The sequence below is a fragment of the Rhea pennata genome, chromosome 17 (assembly GCF_028389875.1).
Source record: "Rhea pennata isolate bPtePen1 chromosome 17, bPtePen1.pri, whole genome shotgun sequence".
Taxonomy (NCBI): Eukaryota; Metazoa; Chordata; class Aves; order Rheiformes; family Rheidae; genus Rhea; species Rhea pennata.
In genome coordinates, this window is record NC_084679.1 from 11819587 (window position 1) to 11846690 (window position 27104).

A 27104-nucleotide genomic window follows, 5' to 3' on the forward strand; every position below is an offset into this window, starting at 1 on the left:
CGGGTCTACCAAAATCTGTTGCTGACAACACTTCCAGCAGCAACTCGTTTTCCTAGCAGGAAGTCCCTTTAGAGATGAAATATTATGGTTTGCCCTGAGGAAAATTCTGAGGAAAATAGCTGTTGTCTAGTCTTTGGCCATCAGTGGTAAGCACTTGCTTTAAAGGTGAGAGTTTATTTTCCCCCTGCACCTTGAATTTAGTTTGTGTGCAGTTTGTCTAAAAATGGCTACTTGAATGTTAATAAATGCTTTTCTTTAATGTCTTCTGGAGGCAAATGCTACAGGTTAGTTTTGCTGCCCTTTTTTTTTTTTTTTTTGGTATCTTTTTAGTAGCTAAAATCAGCGGTAGATGTAATGGTTTTACCTGCGGGGAACGCCCCTGCTGAAGACGATGGCAGAGGTGCAGTGCGCTTCCTATTGCGGGGTGCGATTCCCGCGCTCACATCCAGGCCTGCTGCGCTGTGGTGCCAGGCTTGCGGCTGACACCTGCACCCTCCGCGTTTAACGCTGGACGGAAAGATGACTCAGAAAGATCATAAAATTAGTGTGCAGATGGACCCATCTGCCCCAGGGTAAGACTGCGCCAGCGTGCCTCCATCCCTGTGCAGGACAGCAGGGAGCAGGGAAGGCCGACCCCAGTTCTCGCGCCCAGCACAGACTGGAGTACACGATCTCCAGAGGTCTCGTCCAGCCTCAGCTGTTCTGTGATCAATGGTTGTCTAAACAGCGAGATGAGGAGGTAACCACAGCACAGAACTGGAAATGTCAGTTCTCTACTTTGGAAAAATGTGTTTCATTATTTTTTAATCATTTTTTCTACCCCAACAGTATTACTTTTTTTTAATCTTTCACTTAACAGAATCAAGAATAACATAAACCGTTCAGGCTGTTTGAGGAGGCCAGCCTACCCAACGAGACGTAAACTGTCTGAAGGCAATCAGGGAGCTGCTGCTGCCGGAGCCAAGGGCGGCTGAGCTGGCCAGGGGCACTCTATCATTCCACTGTAGCCCGGGGAAGTCACCCCGGCAGGCTGCAGAGCTCCCTGTCTGTAGCTGCTGGTGCGTAATTTAGGAGGCGGGAGACAGGAGAAGGCTGGGGAGAAGAAACGAAGCAGCAGGACGAGTCCCGAGCATTGCGCGTGCCCGAGCAGGGGTCGTACCGCAGCGGGCGCCGCTTGACGGGCATCCCCGTTTGTTTGCACTCGGGTGAACTTCAGGGGGTGTCGCTATTAGTTACGCAGTTGTAGCTAAACGAAGCTTTGTCACATGTGCGAAAGGGCCGTTTGTCCAGGCTGCTTTTGCACCGCGGAAAGCCAGCGCTGCTCCGCAAATTGCAGTACCTTGCCGCAGAGGATGACTCTATCCTAGGCAAGGTGGGTGTGATGAAGGTTGGAAGGTTTCGCTTCCATAACTGAACAAAAGGGAGAATTTCCTCTTCTATAAAGTTGTGATTTAAAAATATTGAGTCAGCTGGATTCATTCCCTGTGGGCAGGATCCTGGAAGGATCTCTGCCTTTTATATACACTCTACATCCTTAAGGCACTCATATGTAATAAATATTGATACCTGAGTGCATCCAGTTCGATAAGAGAGAGCCAGGCAGCTTAATAACATGGTAAATGTGCAGTAAAGGAGAACAGAGAATGGTGGTTTAATCTACTCTTATAAAAGTGCTGCAAGAAGATGCAGTAACAACAATCATTTTAGCTCAGTTCCAGACATATGTCTCAGCCTTCCCCCCGATAATTCAGGAAGCACACATCAAGAGTTAGCAAAAGAATTAGCTTGTTTGGGTACAGGCTAAAACCCTCTAGACTGAACTGCTCTGATGAGGAGCTTTAGCTGACTCAGACCTTAAATATTGCATTCTGGGCATCTAATCACCGGTTTAAAGACAATATAATCTTCCTCCAAACAAGACTCCATCACGTTATCAATATTCTTGTTGTATGTACATGCACAATACAAACCTGGAACCATGCCTTAACTGAACGCTACCCTTCCACATCCCAGCCTTCATCTCTGCAATTATTTTGGCACTATTGCATCTAACAGTATAAAACATAGTACAACAGTAATTTTGTATTAAGTATACTTACTGCCTATATAAACACTCATTGAAACTCAAAGTTTGCAGATAAAACAGCCCTAAATCATCATTAGATTTTTCTTTTTTTTTACTTGTAAGGTAATGTTTGCTGGAAAAAAAGGCTACAAATAATATAATTTCATTTCATTTCTTCAGGCATAGTGCAGCTTGCTGCAATCTGTAGGAAGGACTGCAAGTAGCAGCCTACATGGTGCAAAAGATACTATAGGAAAACATAGGCTATGGCAGAAGTAATCGCATTTATTGCAGAGCACTACACACCTGTTTTCTAGCTGGTAGGGTTAGGAGAGCTCTGTTATCTTGGTGCCCAAGGCTTGGGTGTCTCATGCTGCGTTATGCTGCAGGAGCCGGTGCAGGACAGCGGCCAGCACTGGCACAACGCAGCAAGCTCAGGAACGCGACAGAAGACGAAGGACAGCACACGAGTTTACCTGATACTGCAGAGAAACGTCACACTGCCCACTTCATATTCCTGACTGTGTGGAACCTGCATTAAGAGGTAAGTTTTTATTTTGCCGGTTCAGTCCAGAATAAAACATGACGCGCAATTGCTTCAAAAAGACCATGGTGGTTCCTATATCTCCTTCCTAAAAATCAATTCATCAGCCACAATTTGGTATCTTAAGTGTCCCTTCAGAGTTTTGATGAAGACCTCCAAGATCTCAGATTTCTGAAATAGTAATTGAGGAATCAAAGCAAATCCGGAATAAATCCTTGGAAAAGTTTTCACAAATAGGGAAACTAATGGTGAAAAGGGGATGACGACACAGGTGTGACATGATTCTTAATGGGCAGCCTGAAATAGTTTTCTGTGAGCATAGCTTTCACTCCTTCTTTCTCAAATTGGGCCGTGTTTTCTGACACAAGTCACACAGTTAGTCCTAGACATGTACTTGCTGTTTTGGCAGTTGTCTCGATGTTGAATGTTCACCGAGCGCACGGCCAAGGGCTGCGGGGTTTGGGACGTGCTGCAGGACGACGGCGCGGCTGCCTAGAGCTAACTGCCCACTTTGGAGGCAGAGTCCGCAAAACCGTAGCTGGACCAAAGAACCACGGCTGAGTCAAGCCTGGTGAATGCTTCCCCTGGGACTGACCGTGTTTTCGGTTGCATATACTCAATAATAAAGCTGCAACAGACTTAGTCACTTAAGAAAAGCTAATGATCCCTTTGAATTGCTCCATACACGTTATAAATGCGTCAGTTAGCACGTCAGGACCTAGCACTCCCGCACACTGTAATTAAACTTGTTTCAGAAGAAACGTGTTGCACGCAGCGAACCCTTGTTTCCAGCACGCCAAGTTCTGCAAACAGCCCGCTGCGGTGCGCGGCCGTCGGCACTAGGCACAGCCCAGCATCCGCCACAAGCAGTTTTTCTTTTCAACTTGAAGTCAACAGTGATGAAGGCCCAGGTATAATTAATAAAGTCGTGGGTCAGTAATGGAATTAACCCGCTTGGCACACCACGAAGCAAGCGCTCAGTTCGGCCGCCTCGCGCGGCCCAACGGAGGGAGGACGGCCGCGTTCGTGGGACGTGGGACCTGGCACAAGCCTCGGGTGCCACGTCCCTGCCAGGCAGAGCTCACTTTGAAAGCGCAAAGGTTTACCTTATCTCTAATATTAACATTGTGTTTTGGGGCTTTGTGCTTTCAGCTGCAGCACTCACTTCCCTGTCCCATTTGCTTTCAAAATTCCAAGATTTGGAAACTGTTCTCCTATAAATCTTGCACCGAGAAATGGCGATTTTTACTTCTATTTCTTCATGTTCCAAAGAAACTTTTTGTTTGCTCTCCTCCCCTATCTGCTCTATGAAAAAAATGTTGAATCAAAATCACATTAGAAATGCACAGAAGTGAGAGTTTTGTCTAAAGACAGAGTAGAAGGGGCTGGTAAGCCAGATTTGGCTGGTCGTTTGTTATACTAACTCTGAAAGGGGAGTGCGGTATTTATGGCTACATGCAAAACCAGCACATTGAAAAATTCAAGTCCAGCATGTCATTTTAAGACGACTACGCTCTTTGACAAAATCTGCCAACTTGGAAGAGTGAAAACCATTGTCATGACTTGTTTAAGGAGTATTTTGAATATAAGCTAAGCGTTTAAAGTCATAGGCTCCAATACTGTAAATGAAAACATTGCAGAGAACGAGGCCGAGCTCTCACTTACCTGAGCTTGACGTTCCTCTGGTCGCCTTAGGAAACGCAGGGGAGCTGCTCTCGCCTCGGCCCCGCGCAGGGCTGCACCGGCTGCGGACAAGACCTTCAGGTAACCGCTCCTTTTTCCCGGGTAGATGACAAGAGGTGGCAGTGTTCTTCGGGAAGGAAAAAAAAATACCAACCTACTTTATTGATAACAAGAGTAATGACCTCGAGGCAGGTATGTTCACCTATCGCTCAGCAGAGCCGCGGGTCGGCGCCGCAGCGAGCGCTCTGGCCACGCTGCTGAAAGACGCCCCGAATCACTGAGTCCTGCTTTCCGTGTGTCGTCCTTCTTGGCCACGTGCCGCTCCCCCTTGTTAAATCTCTGCTAGTGATGCCGCATTTTAAGTCAAGTAGAAAAGCTACATAACTGCGTCTCTCTCTCTCTCTTCCCTTACGGTTTTGTTGCCACACAGCGACGTTAGATGGGCCATGAGCACAACGCGGGGAACTACAGCTAGGAAGCAAGAACATCGCTAAATTGAGAAAAGCAGCCCTCCTCCGGAAGAGCTTGCTGCCACCCCCGAGCCTCCATCCGGCCTGCTCCCCGCAGCGCGACTCCTGCCCCAGGAGGAGCCGTCTCAACTCTCCTCCCGTCCAGCGCTTCTCTCTAACTAATTCAAGCTCTCGCCGAAGACGACGAGCGTTCCCCCCCCGCGCCAGTCACCCCGGCGCTGCCTGTGCTCGCAGTCCCCCTTGCACCTCGTCCTTCCGTCAGCTCTTACTCTGCGCAAGGGCCCCCAACTTCGCCGCTCAGCCGCGATCCCGGCAAGAGCCGAGCCGGCCCCGGCCCCGGCCCCGGCCCCGGCCCCGGCGGCACCCCCTCCACGGCACTCGCGCGTGCCTAAAAACTCAGCCTTCGTTTTACGCCCTTAGTTCATTGTACACGTTTTGGTTAGCTTGAACCAACCTAAGACGCAGACCTTCCCTCACCCTGCTGCTTTTCAGTGCACGAGTAGAAATTCAACACGGGGTAAAAATTCTGTAAAAAAAATCGGTAAAGTTGGAGTAAAACCAAATTCTAAGAACAAGCATTCACATGCCTGAAGTAACCAACCATTGTAAGGTACTTGGATGCTTTTGTTATGAGGAATACAGAAAAACAAAAGCCTCAGCGAACTGTGGTTACCCTTTCTCAGGATTTGGCCTGAAAAACATGTAGTAATTCTCATATGAAAGATCCGATTTGCTTGGCCACCTGTGTTCTTCATAGATCAGTGTTGCAACTGGCTTACAGTGCTACTAGGTGAACTGTGAGTTTATAGTTTTTATTTGGTGCTCAGTTCAATCTAAATATTTCTATAAATCTAAACTAAAATCCAGTAAAATAAGCTGTAACCGTACCTCTAAAGTCACAGTCTAAACCAAGATGACTGAAAACCTCCTAAAACAGAATTGTATTGTGCCATGAGTCGCTCACTTGTACAAGCTGCTCTTCGGGTTTTGTCTGCGACCGTCCCACAGCAACAACCACAACACGGACAGCATCCCCTAGGAGCTGAAGAAGAATCATTAATCTTTCTTCCTTAAAATCATGAAATTGGCTTTGAATGCAATGACCTACCTACTGGAGGTGGCATTCAACTACTAATCCAAAGGAAAAAGCCTTTACGTCCTTTCCTCTATCCTCAATCACAGGCAATTTTCATCTGAAATTCTACAAAATTAGAGGAGTCTAAGGAGCAGCCAAACTTTATGCAAACGTTTGAATCTGGGCCTCAGCTAGGTCCAGTTTTCAGATCTGAACGTCTCCGTGAAACTGCCAGTTAGTGCTTTAAAATTCCCTTACCTTGGAAAGGAAAATACGACAGTACCCAACTAACCAGCAGGGCATTTAAAGGCTTTTCAATCTGCCAAGAATTCGTTTATATTATTTGCATTCATCCAAATGGTTGTATCATTTCACCATATTTTTCTCTGTGTAATGAAGCACAACCAGCTCCCTTGAGCTGGGCAATCCCTGAGAAAGGTTTTCTTACCTATTTATCATCCAGCATTGTTACCTACAGCCAAAATTTAGACACCAAATAAAAGGGTAACCTTATCCCAGTGTTGGCAGGTGACAATGTCTCAAGAGGTTTGACTTTGATCTAGTATTAACTAAAGCCCAAACTAAGTTTCTGTGTATTCCATTATATTATATTAAAAAAACTATCATTTTGTGACACAAAATACTTTAAAATATACAAATAGTTTAATACATACAAGTCTTCATAGTCCATTAAATATAATTAATTCCATGGTCTTTAAAATACTCTATCACTTTATTAATTGTAAGAAAATAGTTTGCACTGGTATTTATAACATATTGATTTGATCGATCTGTCCTACGCAAACCATTTCAGTATACTGCAGGGGTTTTACTGAAGATCTGAGATTTTGTTTGGTATTCAAGAGAAGAAAATATACTGTGAGAAGACTGCAAAGCGACAGCGATCAAAGCTGCAGGGCTTAGCAGCTTCGTGGTGGAGCACGCACAGAGACACTGTATTAGCTTCCCGGTGAGACTTGGTGCAACCCAGCGCATCCTGCGGGGCAACACGCCGCACTGAAATGGTTTGAGGCCTGCGGCGTGCACTGAGACGCGTACAAGAGTAACGTGGAATTATGTAGCTCGACTGCAGCAGCTGATGCCTTCTTTTTATAGCTGATTCCCCAAAACGTTGAGTTAGATGGTAAAGTCTATTGTTTTTTTGTGTGTTTTGAAGTATCACATCTGTCTTTTCCTGTGTCTTCAGTTGGTTTCAAGCATCCTAATCAAGTGAAGACAATCAGACTAGTTTAGCTGCTATCCCACAGCTGGGCCTATTCTCCTTCAGGAACTGTTAATTCATGCTGTCATTCTCAACTCTCAAACAGCATGAATTGGATTTCTCAATGCAGCCTTCAGACGAAAGATCTGTAGTTTTGCAGAAAATCAGTATATAAAGCCCTAAAATGTACTTGAAAGAAAAATGCAAATCCAGCATCCCGACGATTTGAACTTTTAACTATGTGCATGGATCGTTATACAGTATAGTCCATAGAAAGAGGCAATTAAATAATAATCTACACTATCCCCACAAAAAGCAGGTCCTAGTAACTGTGGGTGGAGATTCGTTTAGGCACTCTAAGTTGGAAATGACTCCACAATTTTTTATATATATAAATATATATATATATGTGTTTATATATATATTTACACATGTGTATATATATTTGTATATATATATATACAAAATGTATGTATGTATATAATGTGCATGTTTTATATAAATATACATTCAAGTATAGATACTCATTAAAATATAGAGGGGGGCACCTTCTGAAGTTAACCTTAAACAGAGAGTCTATCATAATCAGAATTCTTTTTAGGATTATTGAGACTTGCTTTGCCTAATTTCAAAATCCAATCAATTCATATGTTTAGTGTTTCACTAAATACTGAGAAACACAACACAATGAAATATGTCAGAGAAAGCGAGAGTACAGGGAAAAGTGATAAGAGAAAAATAGACATAGTGTCAAATACACAAATAAGGTATCCTGCGCTTGGAGGGAACAAAAGTGATTTTTTTTTTTTTAATCTTGACTCCGTAGAACAGCCCCTCAGTTGATTTTTTTTGTTGTTGTTGTTATCAAATTATTTTAAGGAAAAAGAAATCTGAATGTTTAGAAAAGGAGTGAAAAATCAAACTAGTATCATCAACCTTTTAAGATTCATATGGCTCACGCAGCCTTTCTCTGCACCTCACATATGAAATGTATCATGAGAAGAGAGAACATTGGATGGAAATTCTGAACCAGGACTGATCCTGGACTGATTCAATGTCTAAACAGAATTTTTCTCTCAAAATCCCGGTAGCCTTGCTCTTTAGGCTGTTGAAATTATGATCACAAACCACAGAATGAATCATTCTAATTTTTACAAACTTAAACAAGGAAAATATTAAGTGTATCTCACACTGTAAATTTACAAGTTGTTATTTTTGCTGAACAATACAGGACATTTTTAGAATTGTAATCAGAGGTCTATGCAAAAAAGGCATGGCAAAATACAGCCACGGTCAATAGGATGATGCCATTGATATTCACGACATTTCTCCAAAGTGGCACTTCTGAAGTGTCAGTCAGTTTCCTCTTCATTGCTTCCTCCTCCTCTTTGCTCAGCTTGGATCCTTTTTGCTGATCTAAGCCACAGAACCAGTTGTAGGCTTTCTTTAAGCATCCTGGCTCTTCTTCATTTCCCTCTGTAACTGGAAGGAATAATACAGTGGTCATGAAATGTAAATATGGATCACCACACGTGTTAGAAGATTTCAGTGACTGAGGACAATCCTATATTTCGTATAGCAGCTCTGACTTATGGTCTTAGCTATATGGAAACAGTTTGAATATGAATAATCAGATGAATAATGTGATTTCACAGCTCACTTGGGAAAAAAAAGAGTGATTTATTATATGTTGCAGGAGGCCTTTTGCAGCCTGGAGACTTGATCTAGTGTTTGAGAAGCAGGCCACACTGCAAAGCTTAACCTGTTATCTCCATTTTTCAATACTTTAATACTTTTAATCAAAATCCAAATAGATGAGTTTGAGGATACTTACAAAAAAGAACCTGGCAGCGGAGCCAGAAGCCTGGCAAGGCGAGCAGGGGTTCCCGCCTGGACAGAGGCCTGGCAGTTCACTTTCATGCTGCCCAGCACTACGTCTTTGCTCTTTCAATCCTGCCTTCTACACACTGTTTCCAAGTGAATTCTCATTGTACCGTTCTGAGTGCAAGAGTCACGCATAGCTCTGGCAACACACATCACCTCGACCTGCAACTTCTCCACTGTTTTAGGCCTAGAATTGCCCCATCACTAGATAGAGAATGAAATGTTTCCCTTTGAATCAGCTTAATTTCTGATCTATGCTAAGCTTGGTAGATTGGCAGAAGGTACCCTACCAGCCCCTCAAACTTGTGAGGCTTGAAGTTCGGTTATTTTGGTGGAGTTTGGTTGTTTGGGGGGATTTTTTCTTTGAATATCAAGCATGTTATTGTTCCTTCAGGAATGAAATAAGGATTCTCAAATATATTTGATGGCATCTGTAGATATTAGAACAGAAGTTATTCAGCAGTCACCTGATTCCACATCTTTTTCATCAGGTTTCTCCTGCTCATCTGCGTCAAGATCAATACGTTCCTCTTTGCTGTTCCGCAAAGTCCAGCACAAACGGTAAAGCTGCCATGAAACAAAACGAGTTGGTAACAGTATAGTCTTAATACACAGAAGCAGGCAAGCCTGGGCAGCACACGAACAAGCTATAAGACCATAGCATCCCAAATGCCTGTTAAGCCGACATCTAAGATTGCTATTAGGAACTGGGAATGGTTAGGGTTATTAGGAATCACTGAAGACTTGTGACAGATAAACGAGGACTATTATTTCCTTTGTTTTCTTAGAGGGACTATATGATATTTATAGCTGAAATGCCAGGAATAATAGTGTTGAACACCAATGATTTCACCGAGTTCCTTTCCCTGTGGAGCAGGAGTGCAAATGATACTCACGTGTACATCAGGAATTGGCTTGGTCATTAGGGAGACTGCCAGGATGATGACGAAGCTAATCCCAAAGAGAATTATTGCAAAGTAAAGGTAATGAATCCCACAGATGATGAATGGGCATTTGGAAGGGTTCACACAGCTGCCAGATCCATAGGCAAACTCTGCACACATTCTAGCAAGTCCAATTAGCAGCCCAATGATGAGGCCCCAGAAGGCACCCTATAGAAAAGTGGCAGAAGTTACCAAAATGAGAGATTTCAGGCATAGAAATAATTATTCCTGAGCTCTGAACAGTTGCTAGAGGAAATAAGGAGGTACTTATATGCTACACTGGCATTTGCACATTATTTATGGTTTTTAACCCAGATAATTTCAGTGATTGTACTTACAGCTTAGCATATTAGCACAAGTGAAGGGGGAGGTGACTAGCAGCTCAGAGAAAAAATAAGGAGAGCACCTTATCCAGCTTTTATTAGCAGTTTGCATAGTGCATCTGAATAGCAGTGGTAATGCTGATTTTTGGTAAACCTCAATTATCTGCTAACACATTCATAAATTGATTTAGACATGCAAGTAAATGATACTCTGGCTATTTAAGACAGGACTGAACCATCAGGCTACTATGTGATACCTATGCAATACAGTTATATAATTACCAAACAACATCCACAACACCAAAATCATTGCTGGGGAAAAAAAAAAAAGAAGAAGAAGAAAAGTAACTGAAATTACATTCACTTGGCTGTGAATTTAGCCCAAAGTACAGAGGACACATACAAATGTGCCTCAGCACAAACAGAAATACAGGAAATTCTGTTTAAATGTAAGAACAAACTTTTTTACTTTAGGGGTGATTGAACACTGGAACAGGTTGCCCAGAGAGGTTGTAGAGTCTCCATCCTTGGAGATATTCAAAACCCAAGTGGAAAAGGCTCTGAGCAACCTGCTCCAGGTGCCCCTGCTTTGAGCAGGGGAATTGGACAAACTCCAGGGATGCCTTCCAGTCTCAATCATTCTATGATTCTCTGAAGTCAAACAACTGATGATAGTAGCACAAAATTATAAATCCTGATAAAAATGTTGTAGTTTTAATGCTGAGTTTGAGAATAATACAATTTTAATTATTCTGTTGTCAAAGTTACAGAAAGGTTTCAAAGTAAGACAAGATGGTTAATTCCATTTCTAGCTGAAAATAAGAATGATTCTGAGCAAGAAATACTGAGAAATTTCATAAGAAGTTACAGTATGGGAATTTATCTTATGCAAGGTCTTATTTCTCTAAAGCTCTGATGCTTGTCTCCCTTACATACTCAAATTCAAAGTGTGCAGTGTACACACAGCTCCGAGGATTTTACTAAATTCTTCCAAAATTCCAGGTAAAGCCAATGACAGATTGCCATGGCATAAAGATTTACTTCTGTTTGTGAAATTTAGCTATACTGGGACAGGAAATGGAAAGTCCTCTGTGTGTAAAATGTGCTTTTGGTGGGGAGGGGGGATATATACACAAATAGTCGCGCGACTGGTCCCTAGGGAAAACAGTGAGAAAAATGTTCCAGCCACATTCAAAAGCAGAGAAGTTATTTCTCTCTCCAGGCTTTCCAAATATTCCATATGAGCACCTCTGACGAACTTATCCTCTTGGGAACATATCTGAGAGATAGGAAGCATTATTCATCCCAGTATTAGAATAGAAACTGAATTTTCGAGTATTGAGTTTTCAGCATCTCTGAGACCCCAGTTATGACGACTGGCTATTGGTTCCATCCAAGCACACGACAGAGTTGAGAGCAGACCTCTTGCTTTCCGATTTCCTTATAAAGGCTTAATACAGCATTTCTCCTTGTTTGCTGTACTAAGAATCAATGATCTCAAATTGAGTCTTACAAGCAATTGGAAACAATGCATAAAATTTTGTTTAAAAGTTTGTTGACAAAGGTATGTAGTGATCTAGTTTAACACGACAGGCGATGTGTTTGTTAAAGCAGTTCGGTGACCACTATCCTGAAAGATTACTTCCAAATATTAGATCCCTGTAACTTATCCAGTAGTGAAGCTATAGATAACCTAAGTTTCAGAGCCATCGAGAAGTCTAGCAACACAGATTTACCCACAGAGGGTAGGAAGGGTGAATCATTATTTATCAAACTGTCACAGAACTTTTTCAAACAGTTCATCTCTAAAACTTCAGACCCCGGGCCATGGAAACACAAGGTAACCTGTGTTGGCTAGTAAAAGCCATCAGAGCATAAGAACAGTCACCCAACAGGTCACCTAAAGGAACACACAGCATACCTGCTCCCTAATTTGTACTTACCTGCTCATTGACTCGCTTGCAGTAGACAGCGAGCAGGAAGACCGCAGCAATTGGTGGTCCCAGGTAGCTAGTGACTGACTGAATATAATCAAAGAGCTGCCCACTTTGCGCTGACTGTACCATAGGAACCCAGGCAATGCTGATAGCAATTAAAAGTACCATAAATGCCCTGTAAACATAGCCAGATATTCAATTAGCCACCCGCTTGTAAGCATCTCTCAGAAATGAAAGAATCAGCAATTAATCAATAATTTAAATGTTCATTTTGTATTTCAACCAACAAAGTCAATGATAATGGCCAGTTGCCGTTGAATGAAGAAACGAACAAAATCCATCTTGGATATTGTGTCCATTAAATATCAGTCAGTTTATAGCTAAATATGCAATCAAAACATGGAGGAATAATCTTTTCCTTTGTTCATTATGTCTAGAGACAAATTACTAGCAGATCAACTAGAAGAATAGCTACTATACTGATGCTGCAGTATGGTGTTCTGCAAAACCTGCAAAGATATTTAAAACAGTTCTCTCTGAGTAGCAGTAGGAAATAAATACTGAGAATCAGTTTGGCTATTTCATGCATCACTTGCAAATTGGAAACAGGGCTTACAATTTAGATCATACAATATTTATAAAGAAGGTGTACATGGGACAACGTGTCTGGCCACAGGAGGCCACTGCTGCACTGCATGCGGACTGCAAACACGGGTTTTCACCCAGGCACTTTGCAAGGCGCTGCATCGCCGTCTGTAACCCACTGGTGTTTGCTACGGTTCTTCAGCGGGGGAAGACTTGGTAACACTCACCTTCCTGCTAACATGAGCTCTCTCTCGGATGCTCGTGGTCGAATCTTGGTGTAAATGTCCATAGTGAACAGAGTGCTAGCGCTGTTAAAAATGGATGTCAAAGAGCTCATAAGGGAGGCCAACATGACTGCCAACATCAGACCCCGCAGACCTGAAATACAAAGAGACTCCGTGCATGAGCTGGGACGGGCATTCAGGCCCAGAAGAGGCTCAGTAAGTGGCACCAGCCACGGTGCTTTCGCTGACCCCTTCAACCCCGTCTGGCGTACTTATGTGCTGATGCCTGCCTGACATTTTCCTGCAAAGCCAGCAGAGCGATGTCTGCAGAGCTTTGGGAAAACAGTGCCCACAGCAGTGGTGGGCACCTCTCGAGCTTTTAGAACTTAGCTACTTCTTTTGTGAATGCTGCCTGATTAGACAGTGATTAGAAAATAGACCAAGCAGACTTCCCCCAACAATTAAAAAATTCATTTATCTTGGTTGCAGTCCAGTGCTCACTTGCTTGTGGCATATTTGTAAACCAGTTGCTTGACATAAGTTTCTTTTACTGTTTGAAAATCCGAGTAAACCATTTTTCTAAGTGGTATGAGGTAGTCAACAACATAGTAAGGCAAGTATATGTTGTATTATTATAGAACTATGGGGAAGTGTTATGTATCAGGGAAGTACTAAATATTAATCATAATCTGTTCACAGGTTTTCTGCAGAAGTTTCTCTTCCTTACACGTATACCTAGTTCTCTGTAGAGCAGGTAATACTTGTTTGTTATTGAACAGGCTTTAAATGGAACAATGTGCGTCTGGGCCAGTATTTTTTCCTCTCACCTCGGGGCGTTTAACAGAACTGCAGCTGTGGGCCTCCAGCTCAGAAATCCTGACAGAGACGGTCTTTTATAAATCACTGGCAAAGCAGGTTACTTTTGACCTTCTCAGAGAGGGAGCACAGCTACCATTTCATCAGCTCCTATCTGCCAGCTGAGAGCTGGCACTGCCAGCATACAGCTACCCACCACCTCCAGCCACAACAGCCGACGCAGCCTGCCTCCTTGATTAACAGTGCGTAGTGAGGACTATCCTCTGCGTACCAGAACGGGCCCAGGTTTTTCAATACACAAGTCAGCACAGAGCTTCTGTGATAATTTACAGATTAAATTAATCATATTAAATGACAGTTTAGGACCCTAGTTCTAGCAAGAATTTGTGAATCTAAATCTGTGACTTGGGCTCCCTCTATCATCTGTTTTTACAGTCTGGCAGCCTCATCTTTCCTGAAACAAAAAACTAATACAGACAGTGTCTTACCATTTGGCATAAGCTCTACTACCATCTTGGGATAAGCAATATTTGTACAGCCAACTGAGGTGCCACAGTACTGCTGACAGATTTCAGGCACGACACAAGCCACCACATCTGAGGAGAGGATAACAAGGCAGAGTTAGACAAGGTTGTGCTATCAACACATTGCTTCCAAATTAGTCAGGCTTCTGAAGTTTATCTCTGTGATGACCCACTGGACTGACATGCTCGATATCACCCTCAGGCTGCTAACAGGGAAGGGGGTTAGTCTTGGCCTCTTTCCTCTCTGAAAGAATACTATAAAATGCTGCAGGTCAAAAAAAAAAAAAAAAAAGAAAGAAAAAGAAAAAAAGAAAAAGAAAAGAATTAATTTGTCAGACCAGGACTGAACAATATACGGAAAGTAAGTCAAAAAACAAGTGAGGATCACAGCACAAATGCCCCTCCAGTCTGAACAGCCCTCCTCTGCCTGCCTTTAACCACAGTGATGGTTCAGGGAGAGGGGAGATCAGCACTGCCCCAGGTCGCCCAGCAGCCTCCATGCACAGTATGCCTCTCTCTGTGGCTGAGGACTCTCTTTTCCCCACTGCCAGCAGGAGCTGGGCAGCATTTCTCATTCCTTTAGCTAGACTGAGGCTGTAGCAAACAGGCTGCTGGGGAGGGAGACTGAATTCCTACCTCCTGAGACGGACAGTGACAGCGTTAGCAGAAACCGGGCATCTGGGAAATGGGAAAGCCCTCTGGCTTCTTACCACGCAGGAACTACTCGTGCATGCATGTGCCTGTACTGCCTAGGTGACAAGGCGACGACCTAACGGGTATTTAGTGAATGACAGAGAGGGGGAAACGGAGAGGCTGGCAGAGATTTGCATGGCAGGATATACCTGGGTACAAAATTCGGCTGATCATTCCCGGCATCACGATGAGAAACATAGGCAAGAGCTTCAGGTATCCGCACAGGATGCAGCCAGCCTTCACGTGGGACATGTTCTTGCCAGAGAGACATCTTTGGACGATAACCTGTCAGCGAGAGACAGTAAGCACGCGTGACTCCAGCTGAGGACAGCATTGCATATACACCCTGCCAGCTTCCAGGTACAAGGTGGTATTTAGCCTGTGTCACTGTGATAGAGCTTATTTACTTTCCTACCACTAGAAAAAATAAAAACTACACGAAAAATCAAAGGATATACTTAAAACAAGGAAGATATCCTTTATCCAGTCTATGTTGAAAAGGCAGCACTCTTTTTCAGAAGGTGTACACAAAGCAGATAGGCTAAAAAGCCAAAAAGGAGTAAAATATTTACACAAACAACAGATTTTCCAAATTTTCAAGGCTTTCAAGACGTATCGCTTTCACATTACCTGATCTGTGCACCAGTACCACAGAGCAAGGATGCTCAAACCGAAGACAAGCCCTGGCCACGGCAGGTCTCCATTGATGGGATCTCGGAAGATGTGAAAGGAATCTTTCCGAGGAGAATAGCATTGTGCATCAATTGTGGTATTTCCATAGGAGATATTGGATGGAATTGCAGCCATGTACTTGTTCACAAAAGCTTCATACCCTCCGACTTTGGAAAACGCTGCAAAATTGAAAGTAAAGAGAGCAATGAAGTATTTAATGCTGGGAAAGTGTCTAACAGACCTAGTGCACTCAAGGAGAAAATTCCAGAATATGGATGTAAAATAGCCTAGCCAGTATATATCAACATTTCCAGAAGACAGTATAGAGTGTTTTACAAGCATTCACACTAGTGACCTATTTTTTAGGTCTCTATGCAGCTCTAAAAGATCGGTTCAGGCTCCTCTGTTTCGGTATCTTTTACACTTGCTGTGCTGAGAAGCGAAATGAAGATAAAGGATTTCCAGACTATGTCAGCCTAGGGCGAACCAAAAGCAGAGTCTTACCAGATTAGGTCAGTCTGAAGCTATTTCTGTGGTAACAATGGTGGGATAATTAATTTCAGTGAAAGACTTAGCTAGAGGAAAACCAAGCACTGAGTAGCTAGAAGGAAAAGGAAAGGACACTACAAAAAAATCACAGAATTTCTTATTACTACTTCTTCTTACTTTCCTATGACCCATTCCCATTACTTCTGTTTCACAGCATGATTTCTCTTTTAAAATGTATACGGTCTTCTGGACACGTATCATCCTATTCATAAACACGCAATTCATATCTCTCTGACTGGCAAAATAATGGCATCCATACAAGCAATAGGGCCTAAAATGTTAATATGTTTGGGGTGTTTTGGCACAAGATAACAGCTAGAAACAGGGAAAAGCCATGCCATGTGACCAACAGTTCTTCTCATGAATCAGAAATTTCATGCACTAGCATCTAGATATCATTCAAACGATAAATCCTCTTGTAACAAGCTACTCTTCTGAATTTCCTAAGAGTATCACCATCGCCTGCAAACAAGTCTGCTTTTATCTCATAAGCCGTTATAAATCCTGTTCTCACACAGGATACTACACATTACCTTACACAATCCCTTCTACTTGGGAGACGGAATGATCTCAGTGACTAAACGGCTTGGCAACATGACAGCTTTCTTCCATGGCAAACGGGTGTACGAACTGAAATCTGTGGGTTGTTGACTTAAGAGGTCTCCACACTGAAGGATCCTCTTCTGTGGGCACTACAGGATTTGTGATTGGACATTCTAGCTTAATTCACCTCCTTTACTTACCAAATCCCATGAGAATAAAGGATCCCACTACCATGATAAATGTTTGTAGGGTATCTGTGTAAATCACAGCTGCCAGGCCACCTAATGGCAAAGAAAAGTTAAGACAAATAGGTTAGCCCCTGCACAAATGCCTCTTTTTGCTTTTCTCACCTTATCTCTCTTTCAAATAAAGACCATAATAAATCACTCCCCTTTCAGGTTACCTCCCTGCCATCTTTTCATTTTCTGGCTCCCCTAATTTCTTCAAGTTATCAGACTGTTCTGCAAACCCACCTGTGATGGTGTAAAGAGCAGTAATAGCAAGCAGGATAATTATGGCCAAATAAAGATTCAGTCCCATAGCCAGCTGTATAAATACAGCTCCAGAGAATATGTCTGCCTATAAAAGGAAAAATGTCACATTAGGAGATGGTCAAGTCTATGTTGACTGTATATCACACATTCCTGATGAGGGTACTGTACCGACATAAACAACTCCCACTGTAGAGCTTTGCAAAGAAGAATAAAAATAAATGTGCAAAATGCAAATAGAGGCTGTCTTACCACAATGACCAGTCTCCTCTCAGTGCCATGGAGAAACTCTTTGCTTTTACTGCAAGAGCTACAACACTTCTCGGAGTATTTCCAGGTATTTTTCAATGGTTCTTTTAAGCCAGACCCAGAGGGTCATTTCCTTACCACTATGTGCTTACACACTGAGGAAAAGTTTAATAGCAAAATACGCAAAGCCCAAATCACACTTACAGCCATATCCATGGATGGACTTTGTGATATCTCCAAAACATGTTATGGTTCTCTTCATTTAATGCTACTCTAAGTCTCATTTTTCCTTTACTACTTACTCACATGTGGTATAGCCGGTCTTCCTTGTTCGGGACAAATGGGGATTAAATGCAAACATCTTATTTTACCACTATTTTTAAATTCCCATCAGAAACATTGCCATGCATTTGACTAACAACATATCTACCAAGATACATGACATTACTTGCACCCGGGGGCAAAGCCTGCACACGGGCAATTACTGCAGGGCGACTGCCAGACAGCAACTGCATGGAGGAGCGAGAAGTCCCACGGGCCAAGCAGTGAGAGCCCAGAGCCTCGGACCACAGCAAAGCCTCTAGGGCTGTTTGTGTCCGTGGCTGGGCAGAAGGCACAGCAGAAATATTAGAAAGCAGTCGTGCAGTTCAGCTGGCAGGGAGGGCCTGGAGGAGGAAGCTCTTTTTGCAGCACCATTCATCTTATGCCCTAGGTGTTTCCTTCATTGCTCTTGACTTTAGTTTAGCCTACATAGCAATAAATATTAATGGTTCTAAAATTACACCCACAAAGAATTATACAGTTAATTATTTAGCATCCTAAGCAATACATCAGCTCCTTGGAACTGCTGAGTTACCTCCCAGCTTCACTGCTCCTCTCTCTCAATTAGATTATTCATTTCCAGCATTTCCTTGTTTCTCCATTAATATTCTTTTATGGATACAATTAAAAGCTTATCTTATCTTTAAATGGAGTAAATCCTTCCTTTACATCACAGGCTGCCTCTCCAAAGCCACGCACAGATCACTCAGGATCAACTGGCAGATAAATATAAGTAACTTGGAGTGAACATAATGTGAACATCATGGTGGATCCTGCTGCAATGTTAACGGGGGAGTCAGGATACTGGCACATTCTCTTTCTCTTTACATGATGTGGCAAACCTTCGACACTACATAGTTTTAAAAGAAAATTATCCTTCTTCCCCTCCTCCTCTCCTGGTAAACCTGTGCCAACACATTTACTACTAAAATCATGCACAGTGGTTCTAAAGAAAAGGCTGTAATACAAATTTGAAATTCTGGTTTTAAATTTCTGTTTTTCCTAAAGCATTCAGATTCCTTGACATAATTGTCAAGTTTTTTTTTCACTAGATCATTTTCTTTGGCATAATTATCAGGTGCAGCAATGCTGGTTGTTAGCAAGCCCCTGAAATCTCACCATCATGGGCATTGCTCACAAGGCACTGTATGCTCAGGAAGCATGTCCATGTCCAGGCAGCCGGGCAACAGAAATCACCTGGGCTAAAAGATCATGTGAGTACTGATCCCAAAAAGACCCTTGTGGGGCGGCTCTTTCTGGAAGGTGATTGGTTAGCCCCAAAACAAGGTAAGAAAGCAACAAAAATACACAGAAAACATGCAGGAAAAGAGAAAAATAGTAACAACCATGTATATATGTGTGCAAATTGGATCTGCTTGTCTCAAGGTCCTAGGCACCGTCAGACTGTGCCAAAAAAGGGCACAGTCAGGAGTTACATACCCTCGCATATTATATTGTTCATTGGAAAGCACCCTAGTAATTATACTATTAAGAGTATTACTTTGTATTATAATAGATCAAGGAAGCACCATACAAAATAACTACCCTGGAAACAAGACACTACTCCTCTACAAAAATAAATAGCAGTATCTATCACTGCCAGTCACACTGAAAGGTGTGACTGCCTGCCCAGGGCAGGGCAGGGAGCCTTCCTTCTAGAGCAATTCTTCATTAAGTCCACAAGATGACAATGACATTTATGCAAACGCAGCAGTCAAGGAAGTAAAATGCAAATCTCCAAGCTACGTCACAAATTGTTGATACGTGGGTATGTCTGGAGATACAAAGTGCCTCTGGGAAGACAGATAGATACTAGCTCCACTTAGCATGCCAACGTCTACACAGCACAGGAAAGTGAGCTATGGTCTGGGACAGGACTGTCCTTCCCTTTCCACTTCTGGAGCTGGTTCGTCTGGAGACAATTTAGGCATCTCTGCATGGTGCTGTGTGGCAGGGTACAGAAAAACCTGCTGTGATTTCCTCTGACAGTACCTGAAGTCTCCAAGAAATCTGACTGTTCTGTACAATCTGAATAAAATATGGCAAGTAAATCAGATACGGACAAATTCTGCCGCACTGAATACAGTGGCATAAGGCAACAGCGCAGGAGACGTGCTTGTCTACTACAGAAATCAGAGCCGTGTTTGTATACGTAGCAGGTACTATCGGAGCTGTTCTGGGCAGGTGGAAAACAAGCAAAACGGCTGGAGGAACTTTACGTCTGCATGGCAGAGAGACCCAGTTCTGTGGCCACCCCAAACACTCATCTGGAATAATGGGGTTCGGGGAAGCCAGGATGAATCAACGGTAGAGTGGGGAATCTGCTGCTGTACAGATCTCTTGGCTGCTTCTTTGCTCCGTGGACTACAAGAGCAGAAGGCTTCAGTCTCATGACCACGCTGGAAGCTTAAATGGAGATCCTGTCTTGCCTGGAAGACATCCCCACTGAAAAATGCTATCCCATGACTAGATCCTGATATCTGCGTGATACAGACTGGAAAGAAAATACAATAAATTCAGAACCTATATGACGCCTTGATGGGCTCGTTAAAAATACACATTGCAGAACAGGACTCAATCATTATTTGAATGGATGTGTTTCTCAGCTGCTAGAGCTGTCAGAACACTGTCACCTGCGGCAGACACGGGATTTCTGATTATAGTGATTAAGCAAAACAACAGCTAAAGTCACTGATCCTCTCAAAACATATGCAAATCCAATTCTGGGGCCAGACCCGCAGTCTCAGCCTGTTTAATTTATAACCTTTGTAAGGATTGGTTATCGTGAAGATGTGAGAATGAGAGCAAAAGGCCAATCTTTTAGCTTAAATTGCACTATTATCGCTCAGCTCCCACTCAGAGGGCAAAGAGTAATCTGCCATGGCAACTTCTGAAAAACAACAGATCGAGGTATGCCTGAACTGTGGACTTCTTTAGAATCTCGTTAATTTTAAAATGTATGGAAAGTACCAGGTCCCTTCACTACCTCACAGCAACACTTCCCCTTACTTAATAAACATTAACTTCATAGCTTTATAGGAACCACTTCTTCATTGAAGCAATCTCTCCTCTTCCCTCGTTTCACCAAAACTGCTATCATTTCCTTTCCCTGTATTTTCCCACTCCCTTATTTTCTAACCTCTCTTCTATTACTCTCTTTTCTCCGTAGTCCTTTTTATTCTTTTCCTCCATCAATATTACTGTTGGCATGTTCAGAGGATGATACTAAAAAGGGGAAAAGATTAAGTTTAGGGAGAAAAAATCCTGCTCCTTGAAAACCAAAGAGCCATCTCTTCCTTCCCAAACCACGGAGCTTTGCTCGCTCCTCTTAGCAGGAGACAGGGCCAGAGAGCTGGAGCAGGATGTTGTGTGCCCAGAACAACGCCAGAAGGTCTCTGAGACTCTACGGTTAAATACGTAGTAACCGTTGTTTCTCAGGGGATTAAAGCAGAGAAAAGGGGCAAACTGACAAGCTGTGACCTTTTCTTTTGCCTGCATCACAGACCCTGAAGACAACAGGATGTAATAAGGTTCCCTCCATTCTAACCTGTTTTAGAGGAAAGCAGAAGCTAAACCTTAAAAAAAGAAAAAGAAAGCACAACAAGCGCCTAGAGAAAGGTTTCCTTGAGACAATGTAGAGAGGAAAAAAGCTCCTAGGGCTGTGGGACAGATCTGTATACACAACGTCTCTCACTGGAAGAAAGAAAATCCCAAATCATGTTTTTACCACCCTTAGTTCAGCCAAGGGCTCTGAATTAGAAACAATCGAGCCATATATGTACAACATAATGTAATGGGAGCTTCTTTTCTTTAGATCAGTGCAGAACGGAAGAAATGCTTGAAAAACCTTAACTTACTGAGATCTTTGTGAAAATATACAGTAACAGAGAAAGGATTGACAGGTAAATCTGAATTCGTTTGCCACCAAAACGCTTCTTCAGATACTCTGGCATTGTCACCACCTGCAGAGGGAGAGGAAATAAGGATTCAGACAATGGGAAACGGACACAGAGCAAGTTAGAGAAGTTCTTTGCTGCTCAGCAAGCTGTAAGACTGGAGGGCACGGGGAGGGCAGCTGGAAATGCAGTTGCAAGGAGCAACAGCTCCAGGAGTCAAAGGAGAACAAGGAGAGAGCACCAAACACTCGTCAGAACCGAGAGCCCTCACTGTTCAAACACATACAGATACGGTACAGTACAGATCTCTCTTCTTTGCAGTATTCAAGACCTGACCCACAAACAAGAGGCAAGAGAAAGATTAAAACAGGCAGAATAGAAAATCATAACATAGTGTTTCTACTTACCTCAGCCTTGATATAGACGGGTACGAACAGCCATCCTAGGACAACCACAAATATCAGAGCCTGCAGCCAAGAAAATCACAGCTGAATTAGCCTCCTCTCTCCAGACAGCACTCCCTAAGACCATTTTTCAGACTTGATAGCAGCTAGAGACCACTGAAACCATGCAAATCTGGCTACTGCAGGGGTGCCCTCCCTGCTCTGCCCTTCATTTTACAGATTAAAATCTGGGACTGAAATCCTGGCCAAAATGTTTTTTAGGTATTACAGAGCCTGGATTTCATGCTAAGTGTCCCAGAGTAGCACATGTGATAATACACTTTATTAAAAAACTGCTGTTTCCTCCTTGCAGGACTTCCCTCTGTCATCAAGGTAGAACTAGCAGCATCAGACTGCCCTAGTCCTCCTCGGAGGCTCAGGGAGCATGATGGTTAAAATGAGACAAGCCCAGAAGACTGCTGCTTCCAGGAAATATTAAGGAAAGTGAAGGCAGCTACCTGAAACCTATTTGTTAGCTCCTTGATCCCAGAGCCACCAGTGCAGGATATGTTCCCTCTCCCAAATCAGGTACGCTGCGATTATATGTTATGATCTCTGCTAACTTAGGTATTGGGGAGAGTAGGAATTTTTATACCTCCTTAAATGCCTTCTACAGTGGTTTTTTTGTGATGTCCTGATATTTTACAAGACAAAATATGTTACAAAACCATATACTGTATAGGATGTATGACATATGTTTTGTAAAGTATTTTATATTTACCACATTATAATTTTGTAATATATTTTGTATTGCATGTATTCTGTGCACTATAGATTCTACTGTATTACACCTTTTTCTGACTTAAAAGGCTAGCAAATGTGGTCTCATACAGAGCTGTACTTATTTAAACAGATAATATAATTCTGTGTTTTATCTGTTTTAAACAGACACTAATTCTGTGTTTTAATTAAATCTTTTAAATTCTGTCCCTAGACCAAAAATACAAAAGGGACAAAAAATACTGGATCAGCTTCTACTGACATACTAATATAAATCAGAAATAATTCCAGTGGAATAAAACTGATACATAACCATCACAACAGTCATACAATATTTCTTTCAAGAGGAGAACCAGGTTATAGAGTCAAAAGCAGTATTTCTGCCACATCTATTAACCTGGATATCAATTCCCTTCTGCCGTAAGTATTTAATGAACTGTTTGTGTAGTGTACCTGCTCAAATACACGCATGCATCATTGCTTCTTCCTAAACAACCATTATTATACACTGTGCATTGATATAAATCCATGGAGAATCTCCCAGGAGATGCAGTGTTAGAGATGAGTGTGTTTGGAGAAGGATCTGGGTCCTAGAGCTTTGAATGCCATGAAGCTTCAAGCAATGTTTGTTGTGTTTTGTTTTGGTGCAAAGAGAAGGGGAATCAAGTTTGTTTCAGCATTAGTGTAAGCAAATAGTGACAGATGACAGGTTAATTTTGCAGGTCTCACAGAGTTTGCTTTTTACTCTTATCCTTCTCCTTAAGTAGTAATAACATGAGTAGTTGAATAGTTGACTATTGAATAGTTGACTATTAACATCTACTGGTTTAAGGAAAAAAGGCAGTCCCTCAGGAAGGTACACTTCTTTCTCTGCACGGAATTAAATCCAAGGGAAGTATCAACCTATCTACACTGTTAGAATCCTTGGTCTCCTGGCACAATCCCTTCCATGAAGGCAGAGTAAGCAGCACGAAGGCATCACTATCCACACGCGTAGAGGGTGAGAATACAAGGAAATGGGCTGAATCAGCTCACAGGAATCACTGCACTGCTGCAGTTAAAACGGCTCCTGGTGCCACAGGTAGTTCATTTAAAGCCAGCTTGGATATCTCTGTCCCATACTGCAACCATAAGCAGAACACAAACCCCCTAAGAATAAGGGGAAGGAGAAAGCGTTTTTGGAACGCAGGTCGGTGTGAAGGAAGTGCCAGATTTCTTATAGCTTGTCAAGAAATCAAAGCCTCTTCGGCAATTCCTGTGCAGCAAACTCCTGTCTAAAAGGCTATGGATTACAAAACTGATGCATTCCTTCAGACATCCTGCAGTCTGAAAGTGCTCTTTGTAAGTACCTGCAAAGTAATCAAAAGGCACATACAGAGAACAGAATCCACCAATTTCTTTGGTTTAAATGTTCTCTAAAAACCTTATTCAATAGAAATGGGTCATCTTCTCCCAGTGACAAAGAACAAGGAAGAAAACAAGCAAAATAACAGAGGCCATTGGCAATTACAGGTCTGTACAGAAGCAAGCATTGCCAAGACTCTGAGAGGCCTGAATTTTTAGACAACGTTATCTTGATTAACCTCTGCAGAAATCCTGATGTCACAACATGTTCGCTCAAAAGCACACCACTTACATTCCACTCATATCCTCCCGTGGCGATTCCTCCAGCTGCTCCTGTTCCTGCTAGGCCCACAAAATGTCCACTTCCAATGTTACTAGCAAACAGAGAAGCACCAATCTGGAAACAAAAAGGACAAGAAATGTAGGTTTTAGGTGTTTTTCTGGTGTTGGGGACTCATGCCTGTCTATCAGAAGAAAGTCATCAGAATAACTGACAACCATAATCGTCTGGACCACTTTCAAGATTCCCTCTTACTTTCCCCTCTCAAATCTGAGACTCCAGCCATCATCTTGACAACAGTGAGGAATGAACAGGACATTGCGTAGAAGATCGCCTTCCACTTCAGGCAAACGGCTTGTGGCACCAATGAAGACGTTCAGACCTGACCAGCCGACATTTGGGTGGCATCTAATTGATTAGGGGAGATGACTGACTCGCCTTGCTCACAGCAGAAACATCCATGCATACCCGTCTGTCCTGCTGGCACTCCTCAGTTTCTGTTATCGTTCCACAGACTGTAGGACTAAGCGTAAGCCTATCATCAGTAGGAGATGTACAAACTTTGTCCTTGGTTCACTTCTAGTCAAAAGATATTGAAATAACTGAATTAAATTCTGGAAGCTGAGAAGTGTTTTACCAGAAGATACAAAAACACCTAACCAAGGACCTGCATTTAAGGAATGCTGATATTTCTAAAATCCTCAAATCTTGCACTGATCCTGCACACAGAACGGTGGGGAGAACATAGGAATTGTTGATCAGAGAAAGTCCAAAAAAAAAAAAAGAAAAAAAAAAAAAGAAAGAAAGGTTAGTGCTGTATTACAGACAGGCAGGCAAGAGAGGTTCACAAAAGGGGAACTGTCCCCAAAAGATCTAATTCTTCATCAAAAAACTCAGAGAATGGGAAAAGATGAAGAGAAACAAAAACATTTAAGGCAGTAGAAATGCTAAACCACAATCTATAAGGTCAGAAAATGAAGTACGCAGGGTGAGAACTTGAGGGAGGAAAAGCGATTGGCTTGGATATTACAGGCAGAAGACGTGAGCTAAAGTAGTTCCGAGAAGTGAGTGAACTGCCTTCTCCTAAAAAAGAGAGAGAGAGAGAGAGAGAGAGAGAAGAAAAAAAGGAAACTGAGTTAAATAGAAAAGAAAACCACACAGAATGTAGATGAAAGAAGCTCTGCTGACCAGTTTATAATGCTTTTGTTTAATGTAGACTTCTCATGTTGAAAGAACCCAAAATGCCTTTAAAAGCTCATTTAGAAGCATAAATCCAGGAACCTGCATTTGGCACACACTCCTTACACAGTCGCTGCAGGCAGGCAGCTAGGAAATGTTTACAGCTGCCTTATGAAAGGTAGGGTAGTCCTTGTCTGCAGTCACTAGGAGAAGTTTCGGGTCCTAAAATGTGTGCAAAGGGAATAGCTACTAATTTCCAGGTCTGCAATCACTGCGCTGAGTTCCTTGGTGTAGCAGTAAAACTAAAGGCAATCTTTCCAGGAGCGCAGGGATGCTTGTCTGAGATTCAGAGGAAGAGGCATTTCACGACAGAAATGCACCTCTGAAGACCAGACTTACTCTACAGAGCTATCCCACAGCCGGGAACAGCACCTGCACTCCCCTGCTCACAAACCCCGTCTCCGGGGTGCAAGCTATGCTGCACGATAAAAGCTCAGCAGAGGATTCTATGATTTCTTTTCCAAGCTTATTTTCTCCTCCTTTCCATAGTCTAATCTCCTGATTTCTTCCAGTCTTTGTGCAGACAAACAGCTCTCTTGCTGCGACAGAGAATTTCTCTCTCCGAGTTCACCCAGGTCTGGATTTCTTTGCACATTTCAAGTCAGTTGTGCCCTACAGAAATGTAACCTGTTTGTCATATCACAGATGTTTCTACAGGAGTGATAAGCATTGCAACATTAGTGAATAAACCAGAAAGACCACTGGTATTAACAAAAACTTCTGTTTCTGCCTTCTTTGGGACATCAGCTGTGTTTTCCCTGTAACGACCGTGAAGCAGCAAAGACTGGGCATCAGTCATGTCATCCAGTGTTTTCCTTGGAAATGAATAATTAAACTTAAATCTAAGTTATTAGAAATGCAGTCACCAGAAAAGATTAACCACTTTAATCTCTGATTTTATCTAATGTGTCCCCACTCCTGTTTCAAAAGCTTAAAACGTACTGTAAGCAGATTCAAGTAATAAAAGCAGCTAATGACGAACTCTGAGAACTGACAGCTACAGCAAGCATTGGCTCACTGCCGGAAAACACAACCCCGGACGCATCATCGCGTTCTCCGGCACTACTGGGTTCCCAGCTTCACCCAAAGTACATTTGTATTTTGAGAAAAATACAAAACCAGACCAAATCGATGCAAGAGATCACCAAGATGTCTGGGGCTGGCACAAGGACAAAGCAATGCAAATGTACATACCTATCCCCTTCAGTTTCTAAATTTTCTTTTCCAAATTAGGGTATATCCAGTGCAGTAAAAGTGTTAGCAAAACACATAGTGATAACAGATGCAATTAAAAATGTTTTCTGTCATTATGTGTACATGGAAGAGTAGAACTCAGCTTCAGAACTGGAAAAATGTATATAACTCTGA

The 27104-nt window shown here is 42.5% G+C and overlaps 1 protein-coding gene across 2 annotated transcripts; it reads right to left on the reverse strand.

The window, feature by feature from the left end:
- Positions 1-8317: 8317 nt before the first annotated feature.
- On the reverse strand, positions 8318-21776 carry SLC5A1 (solute carrier family 5 member 1). 2 transcript variants are annotated; one of them, XM_062589749.1, is made up of 11 exons: positions 21672-21776; positions 17227-17332; positions 16954-17034; positions 15620-15840; positions 15139-15274; positions 14261-14368; positions 12960-13110; positions 12154-12322; positions 9840-10055; positions 9411-9510; positions 8318-8535 (listed from the first exon to the last, which is right to left on the reverse strand). In XM_062589749.1, the coding sequence occupies exons 1-11, from the start codon at positions 21765-21767 to the stop codon at positions 8318-8320; spliced, it is 1602 nt and encodes a 533-aa protein (XP_062445733.1). In that variant the 5' UTR covers positions 21768-21776. The 2 variants fall into 2 exon arrangements, with proteins under 2 accessions (XP_062445733.1, XP_062445732.1); XM_062589748.1 differs by having other exon boundaries at positions 8318-8541.
- Positions 21777-27104: the final 5328 nt, after the last annotated feature.

Bases quoted from the DNA above. Each gene is read 5' to 3' on its own strand.
- SLC5A1 (XM_062589748.1), bottom strand. From the start codon at position 21,767: ATGCCAGAGTATCTGAAGAAGCGTTTTGGTGGCAAACGAATTCAGATT. The intron at 15,275-15,619 runs GTAATGTGAAAG...TCTCGCTGACAG, and splicing joins GGTACTGGTGCACAGATCAG to GTTATCGTCCAAAGATGTCT. The intron at 13,111-14,260 runs GTAAGACACTGT...TTTGTATTTCAG, and splicing joins AGTAGAGCTTATGCCAAATG to GTCTGCGGGGTCTGATGTTG.